Source organism: Dreissena polymorpha, chromosome 6 (assembly GCF_020536995.1).
Source record: "Dreissena polymorpha isolate Duluth1 chromosome 6, UMN_Dpol_1.0, whole genome shotgun sequence".
Taxonomy (NCBI): domain Eukaryota; kingdom Metazoa; phylum Mollusca; class Bivalvia; order Myida; family Dreissenidae; genus Dreissena; species Dreissena polymorpha.
In genome coordinates this window covers 80,908,373-80,917,432 of record NC_068360.1, presented here as the reverse complement: position 1 = coordinate 80,917,432, position 9,060 = coordinate 80,908,373, and the positions used below count along the sequence as shown (strand labels likewise).

General features: G+C 33.9%; 1 protein-coding gene across 1 annotated transcript; it reads right to left on the bottom strand.

The window, feature by feature from the left end:
• Positions 1-2,703: 2,703 nt before the first annotated feature.
• On the bottom strand, positions 2,704-5,323 carry LOC127835849 (uncharacterized). Its single transcript, XM_052362276.1, has 3 exons — positions 5,137-5,323; positions 3,912-4,587; positions 2,704-2,884 (listed from the first exon to the last, which is right to left on the bottom strand). The coding sequence occupies exons 1-3, from the start codon at positions 5,321-5,323 to the stop codon at positions 2,704-2,706; spliced, it is 1,044 nt and encodes a 347-aa protein (XP_052218236.1).
• Positions 5,324-9,060: the final 3,737 nt, after the last annotated feature.

Sequence of the window (9,060 nt, the reverse complement as noted above, 5' to 3'; positions counted from 1 at the left end):
AACAAGGGGGTTTCCTATTTTCGGTGCGCATACTGTGACGTCATTAAATGGGTAAAAAAAAGTAGTCCGGCTAGACTAAAAGTAGAAGTATGGTAATACGGAATTGGAAACAGCGAGTAGCGTAATACGGGATTTTTTTATTTCAACGATTGATACAACCTGTATTTTGTTAAAAGCATTCAACAGGTATATAATACATGTTCGTATTCAACGATTGGAAAAAAAACGTTCTTTTGAATAACGTCATCAAAGAATACGTTATTATGATCTCATAATTATGGCAAGTCGAACGTTGCAATATTCAAGGTTTTCATTTTTTATGTGGTATATTTGTATATATATATATATATATATATATATATATATATATATATATATATATATATATATATTCATTTTTGTGTTGTCGAATAGGTGTTTATTTATGTTGCATAAAGTCATATATATATATATATATATATATATATATATATATATATATATATATATATATATATATATATATATATATATATATGTTTGGCAAACAAATATTTGTTTTATAATTTCATATTTATTATTAATATTTTCATATAAATGTGTGTGGCTAAACGCTCATATTACATTTTGTGTGCGAATTTCCACATGTTTGTTGTAAAATTTTCTATATATGTTCTCTAATTCGAACATGGGAAATATATTAAACGGGTATGCCTGAAAATAACTGTAAAGTGCTTACTTATTTCGCAGTTTTTCCCCGCATATCCAGCCACGCATGCGCACGTGTAGTCGTAAATTTGATCTGTACATTGCGCACCATTCTGGCATGGGTTAGGTTGACACTCGTTTATGTCTGAAAACAAACATCGTTAGGTAAAAAAGCGTCACTACTGTTATCATCCCCGGAAACCAGATATGATGTGAAAAGTTGGACGTGCTTGGAAAAGTTTTTCTTAAATTTTGCTGAATTTCGGTAGGGTAAGTAAATCCAGTTCTATAATTGATTAAAGGCATTTTTGAATTAAAATATATTTTGGTATATGCAAAGGAGGTATTATCATGTATGTTAGAAAAATCCTGGTTATTATTATTCAGTATTTATTACAATATGGCTATTCGAAGTCGACGATGCAGTGATTTGTCCCCTATTTAGCACTTTATTTACAAATGTCTTTAACAGTATGCCAGTGAACAAGTTTTTGCACCGAAAATGATATCAACCAATGTTCCCGAGTAACATATCCGCCAGGGTCTCTTAAAAAAACTCGTATTGGTGGAGAAATTCGACTGTACATTCAATATGTTGATGCAACAATGATATGACCCGGTGCAGTGCCAAAGATGTCAAGATATGACAGGATTACAGTTCATTTATAAACTTAAAAGCACACTATTACAGCTGAATTATGCGCATTGAAATGTTTATATGAATGCGAAAACAAGCATCGCTAAGCAATAACCTAAACAAACCCACCATCCGTCTTATTTAGACTTCTTTGGAAATATACTAGCTTTTGAGTGGTATTATAATACTTAGTTACTTTTCATATTAAGATTGCACAAGGTCACTTTCAATTGAAGCACAATATTGTTCAGTTTTCGAATATTCCGATAATTATTTTTGAAATTGAACTTAAGTATTTAACTACGCTAAGCTCAAATACGGGTCTTATTTAGATAATTGAGTTCTTTATCTAGAAGAATACTCTCAATTGAAAATCTTACAATTAAAAAGGTGGTTAATAATAGTTTTTTATTTTAACCATTCCGTTATCAGTAGATAATTATATAGAAAAAAGAAAGCACATAACTTAAAAATATCGATGATGAACGAATAAATATCGATACCAGTTATTATTTCGCAAAAATACGATTGTTGTGCCATTACTTGTTTCACAAACTGTTCCTTGGTATCCCGATGCGCATGCGCACGTGTAAGAATTGAGGTAATCTGTGCATTGTCCGCCATTTTGACATGGATTTGAGGCACATTCGTTAATATCTAGAAATGATAACAACATGAAAGCAATAGTCAATACACGTGTACGTAAAAATGAAACTGATACGATATGCTATGAAAATGAACTTTTTAGTAATAAAAAGTAGATTGTCGAAACCTATTGAACATGCTCCGTTATACCTACATTATATATAATACCACAAGTGTAATGAAATACTTTTTTTTTAAATGTGTACATTTCTTTACATTTTTCGACCGAGAAGATTAAGCAGATTACAGCGAGTGTGAGTACCGACGATGAAATCACGTATTCAATCGGTGTACTTGTTACCAATAATTACAGTAATTATTTATTGTTAAAACAGTTTTTAAGTTGAGGTTCGAAACTTAAAGTAAGAATAAAGAATGTGTGCACATGGTTTGAATTGAATAACGCATATTTATTATCAATTTTATCAAAATAATATATCCCAGGTTGCATGTATCTTTGACTTTTTACGTATGGTTCCAATAATTCGCGTTCTTCATTTGTGTTCTTGTGTGTATGTGCTTAAGTGTTCCTTTTAAAATAAGTTCATTACTTTCACCAAAAGACTGTCCGCAAAATAAGAAGTGTCCGTTCCAGAGACGACTCTTGACTTATCAAAATATTACTTCACGGTGAGAAACAACCAGCAATCTAACGTCGAGCATGTTGATTATGATTCGGCATGATAACGTCAGCGTTTTAATAAAAATACGATTAGATTAAGCCAGAAGCTAGCTCACTTCCGCATACGGGTGTTGAGCCGGACCAGGCGCCACTTCCGCTGCAGGTACGAGAGAGATCGCCATCCGTGTGTTGATATCCGGAGACACACGAATACGTCGAGGTGTGACCGATATAAGTTCCCTGGTATGTCATTTGCGCGCCCGCGACCTCCGCCGGAACTGCGCATTCTAACGCTGTTAACAACAGAAATCATAAATTAGAGTTAATGGAACTCTTTTATTAGCAAATAATTAAATATGTAAAACGAATTTCAATGCACATCTGTAAAGATTAAAACCATGTGATGAATTGCCGATTATCTGCTTGCGTTTACAAAAACAAAATATTAATCAGTTGAGACCGTAAGAAACTTCTGACTTGTTTGCATTGTTCCCCACAGATGTATTTGTATGGATTTTAATGCAATATATGCAATAAAGATGCAACAAGAGATGGTTTAAAAACAGAATTCCGTGTTCCACTCTCGACTTGCAGCAAAGTCGCCCGTGTGACCTCGAAATTTGATCTCTTGATTGTTAAATAATCAGCAGTTACCCTTTGTCAACGGTAACCAGCGTTCTAGATTAAATGCACATCAGAAGCAAAGTGTATTACATTATACACGTATTGAAATGTGCCAAAAATAATGCGTACAGCCATTTAGTGTGATGCTATTAACATTGTTTAAAAGGATCACATGTGATGGTTGAGTGTCTTCAATCATTGCAAGAACCATTATCTATCGAAATATTATGGAGCTTTTTGTCCAAAAGTCGTAGTTGAAAGTCTTCTCAATGATGTATAATGGATATTAATACATTTATTGTGTACCATTTGAGTTATTTAACCCCAGTGACCTTAACCTTTGACATCAAAATATATAGGCGTCTTCCTCTTCTCCAAAAAACTATCATGCCAGTGTGCATGGCTGAAGGTCGAAGTAATGCATTGATGTTGTGCATAGACCAATACTGAACAGACGGTCTTACCGACCTACCGATTTACCTAACGACCTACCAATATACCGACCGACCGACGGACTGGTATAAAGTAATATACCCCGCTTCTTCGAAGGTGCAGGCTAAGCATAATATATAATAATGTTTTATGATAATTATGGCATCTTTTTGTTGAGCAATTATTTCATTTTGGCATATTTTATAGGCAAAATATGGTAAATCTTTTTTAAACAATAGAACCTTAATAGCAATAAGACAGTACTTACTAAATTTCATCCCCACCGCTCCCCCGGTCGGTACGTTCGAGCCTCGACTGTAGCCGCCGCAGCCGCCCTGATGGACCTCGTGATAGTTGGCGAAAAACTCGTCAAGGAGGTACTCGGACTGAGCGACAGCAGAGGCGCCGTCATACCACTGGTACATTAGTTTGTTGTGCCCCCCGACGTAGTCCGTATAATTTTGTCCAGAAGGATTGAAGAAGAAAGCGATGTAGCTGTTGGGATTCCCATCGCAGTTGTTGAAGGTCAGATCCTCGCCGTTGACTTTCCATCCCTGCAAATCATCTTTACGGTTCAACGATTGCGGAATGAAACCGACGAAAATGTACGGCGCCATAGCAGTGTTATTCGGCCCCTGGTACCCGCTGTGTCCCGAATATTGCACCGAGACTGGATTAGAGGAAAATGTTCCCAACTGAGCCATTGTGGATGTGTACTGGACGCCGCTTGAACGCTTGTGACGTATGATCACGTGCGATGTGTCGTCATATAGGGAGGACATGTCGACATTGACGTTGGTTGAGGTGGAAAGGAACGTGTATCCGTAGCCGTCGTAGAACTGACAGTAGATTTTATAAGACTGTCCGTCGCTGTTCTGGATGGTATACGTGCCGTTTGTTAGAGCCCCGTTAGCTTGAATTTGAAGCGTCTTGCAGTTGTCTGGAAACAATTGGAAAAAATGTGGCGCTTTACATTTTACACTGTTATGTTTTATGATGACACGAAGGAGCATTCATAGAGTCCATAAATTACTAAAATAAGTAAGATTCATTCCTTCTCCCTCATGTTTAACCTGGCGCTCATTAATATTCCGTTTAAAACAGTCAAGAATCATAATAACCGATTCTAAATTAAGATCATAAATATCATACATTATTATTAACGATGTTTCAATGCACCAATATATATATATTCGAAGAAACACACACGGTAACCATGTGACGTTTCCGATTTGACAACAAGATAATTACATTCCAATAAACAATTAAGTATAGAAAGCCATTATTGTCGTATATCTTAAATCTTTAAAAATACAATCGATCAACTAGAATTTCAATATACGCCAGATAAAAAATTAAACATGCAATTAAATAATTATAAAATGAAACATGTTTATAAAAAATGAAAATCATGAAATTAATTCACTGTTGTAATTTAATGAACGGGATGGAAAATGAAGTGTAAGATATTTTTAACGAGTTGTCTCACTTGATGCGGCGACGGCGAAAAGCGCGGCCAAAATGGCGCACACAAAAACAGTCGATTGACACATGTTTGGGGCCAACGCCTGAACCGCTTTCACAGCTGTGATGTCGATTGATCGTGCGGGAGTGTCCGGTACATGCTGATTGTAAAGACAGACAGACAGTTTGTTCAGACTAAAACACAAGTCCATCGTATTGATACTTTAATATACACAAGATTTTCTGTCACGTTAATACGTATAACAACATAACATTTCATAAAAAATAAAACAGTCATTTAAAAATACAAATACACTATTAAGGCGGTAATAAAATTTATTAAACACTATTATTTAAAATAGTCTTTGATATATTTACATACATTATAAACTATTGATTTGGCACATACAACTAATAACTTGTGGAATTTATATACATATGGGTTGATATAAAATATACGGCTTTTTTCTTCTTATGTCAGTGTAACAGCGGCATATACATATAAAAAGGTATTTGTCTTCTTAATCAAAGTCATTAAAACAATAGCGTTCAGTTCGTGGTAATTTATTTAAGGCGTATCTGCCCCTGTGAATTCTAAAAGGGTGTACAGAAACTCTTGATCTTACAGAAAAAAATCGCAGACGTTCTAGAAGTAAGTATTAATATTGGTTATATTCCAAAGAGGTTTATAACACTTTATGCATATCTAATACAGTGCTGTTATTCATCATTTGATGCCAACCAGATGGACAAGAAGGGAGGACAGCTGAAGATACTCGACAATAACTGAGACGTCTGGAGGAAGCTGGTCGGAGGCCTACGTCGCAAACAGAAGTTCAGAGACGAAGCTGAGATGAAATGAACATCACATATATCAATCAAGTTGTGTTATTAAATGTTGGTATCATGTATTCTTTTTATCATCGTGACACAACATTATACACAATAAGTATGCAGAAAGTGAAGCATCACTTAACCTCAATATGATGCGTGAATTTTGAAAAACCGTTAGAATGTTAAGATTTACCACGAGATTAAACACAACGAAAATAATTGTGTGCGAATTGTGTTGGTTACTACTTTTAATGTTTTTTTAAACAAAAGTTATAACATAATTGTTGTAATATTGTAGATAAACGGTGCGAGCATGATAAAACTCGAACGCAATTCACACAGTTATTGTATTTGTGATGCAAGTACGATGATTAATGACAAGCTTTTTAAATGTGCTTAATAATTTTTTTTTTTAATTTTATTTCTTATTTTTTAAGTTTCTGTACTGTTCAAAATTTCAAAGCGAACACATTACCTTTTGGCAGACTGATTTGCTATCCGATCAGGTAAATAACAATAACTTAACAAGTCAGTTTCTGCTCCTCAAATGAATTTCTTTAAAGAACGAAAAAAAAAAATACAATCAAAAATAATAAAAGCTTATCGCTTAATCTGAGCTATGACACATTCTGAAAGTCCTGGCTAGTGTTGCATTCTTTCAGGTTATGACACTTCAATTATCGTCGGTCGACAAATCAATGTGGCAAGCCTGCCCACAAATAGACAAGTTTAACAATAGCAATTGTAGTAATTATAATGACTCAATAATATTTCGATGATTTCAAAACGGGGCCCGCGCTGTGCGTTTGTATCTGTTCTATAGTGTTTAAAACAAGGCTGTATCGGGAAACACCTTATATTTATAGAGAGACCTCTGTGAGTTAACAAAGACATTTCAATACATAGAATGGCAATTAACTTTTTTCAAGTGAAATGGGTTGTGGTATGAATTTCTGTGTTATTTGTATATTTTAAATTGCCAGTAATCTTGTGTAGATATCAACGGAAAGTTAATTTTTACACCTTTCAATTTGCTTAATTAGCAAAGGTAATTTTCGCCATTCATTAACTTATTCATGTCATTTGACGCTTTGTGTGTGATAACGATTTTGTCTATTTTCTTTTTAAAAAGTTTACTAAGTGTTACCAATTTAATGGAAACAAATCAAGCCCATGTAATAAAAGAAAAGTGACACAAATCAAAAAACAGGTTTAAACTAAGAATATTAAGATCTTAGTCAATAGCAAATATGTTCAAGCATAGCAAACAATGTTTTCATTGATAGTTTAACTCATTTATGTCTATTGGACTCTCCCATCCTTCTAAATTGGATCAATTTATTTCCAAAATTAGAGATGTCTTGTATGTTTATTTCTATATTTAGAATATTTTTTTACAGAAATTCCTTTAAGCAAACAGCGCAGACCCTGATGAGACGCCGCATCCTATAATTAACATTTATGATGCAATTATAAACAAAAAGGTGATTCTAATAATAACAGTTAACTGGTTGTATTTGTTTTGTGGTAATAAATGCTCAAACAACAAATACTTTTACTTTAAATATCTCACTACATATTAAAATTTGATTAATAATTTCTTATTGACATCCCACTTAGTGTAAAGAAGAAATATCTTTAAAAAAAGATATTCGTCGTATATCATGACTATGAAATAATTTAAGAAAAATTACATTTTAATTTGATTCTGAAGTAGAAACAAAGATGCATACTTTTTGAAAACAAACCCTTTTCTTTTTAAAGTAAAAAAAGTTGTTGGCGTCGCACTGAAGTGCGGTGACTAGTATGTAATACGTTTTTTTTCACTTATGGGAGGAGAAGTTATTTTACGGATCAATGTATATATTTTTGTTGTCAGAAAATCTTGCATAATGGTGATTTTTTGTGTAAATTAGTGTAAATAAGTACTGCATTTGTGCCTATTACATTTACTACAACATTTACTGCCAATAATGGCAAAGCTAATTCTTTTATTTAATAACTGATCACAGGGACTGGGCACTAATAAAAGACCACTGGGACTGGGCAAATACGCAAACCGGTGAAACTTTCTGGTTTTGTATAAAAACAAAACTTCTTTGTTCCACTATCCTAGCAACCACCTAGTTACTAATAAAGGCGCTAAAGAGCGCGAAGCGCGACACGTTTTATTTATTGTAATAATGAATCTTGATAAAGGAAGGAGCCGCTTATCAATGAGGAGCACCATCACAGCACCCCAGTCTCATTACTATCAAGTCCTTCTACAGGATTTTTTAAAGCGGGTATATAAGATCTTGTCAAATATTTATTTATTAATATAAAATGTGTAAAAACTTATTATACATATATTTCAATATAAACTAAAATAAAAGTTAAGAAGAACATGCGTCGAAAAATGCTAAATAAGCCAGATATTTAATTCTAAAATCGAAAAAGGCTGTACAGCCGAATTCGCCAGCATGTATATCATGCATGTACGATGTGAATCTAAATTTAGTTTAACGGTTCATTTGAAATTCCTGCAGCGATATCGATTCATACGACACACGAACACTTACTAAAAAGACGAATGCATCGGTTATTGTAGGAAAATAATTACGAATTATCTTCGTCACAATCGGCTCGGGGCTCTAATTTGTATTTGCTGTATTTTATGAAATTCGTCTTAAATGTATCCTTTTTCTTGCATATTGTGTGTTATTATAACATATTTGTATCAATATTTCACAATTCAGCACATATAAAAATCGTATATACCCGCTTTAAGAACCACATATAGAAGGCCGCAGGCCTGACCCGTATCTTGCCAGTGGTATGGACCCTTTGGTATGGACCTTTAACCCCGCTCACTATCCAGCGTTTAAACTTCCGGGTTTACATTTAAAACGACTATTAATAACTTATTAATATCCTAGTTAGAAGGTGATTTGTCAAGCGGTTCCGTAGTGTAGTGGTTACACGCTCGCTTCACATGTGAGAGGCCCAAGGTTCGAGCCCCAGTAGAATCAAATTATTTTATTTGTGTTCTATGTTAACTTTTTTTTTGATGTAGACATTTTAGTTTAAATAAATATGCTGTTTTATTGTAACCATTTTTGTTTTTATTATGCCC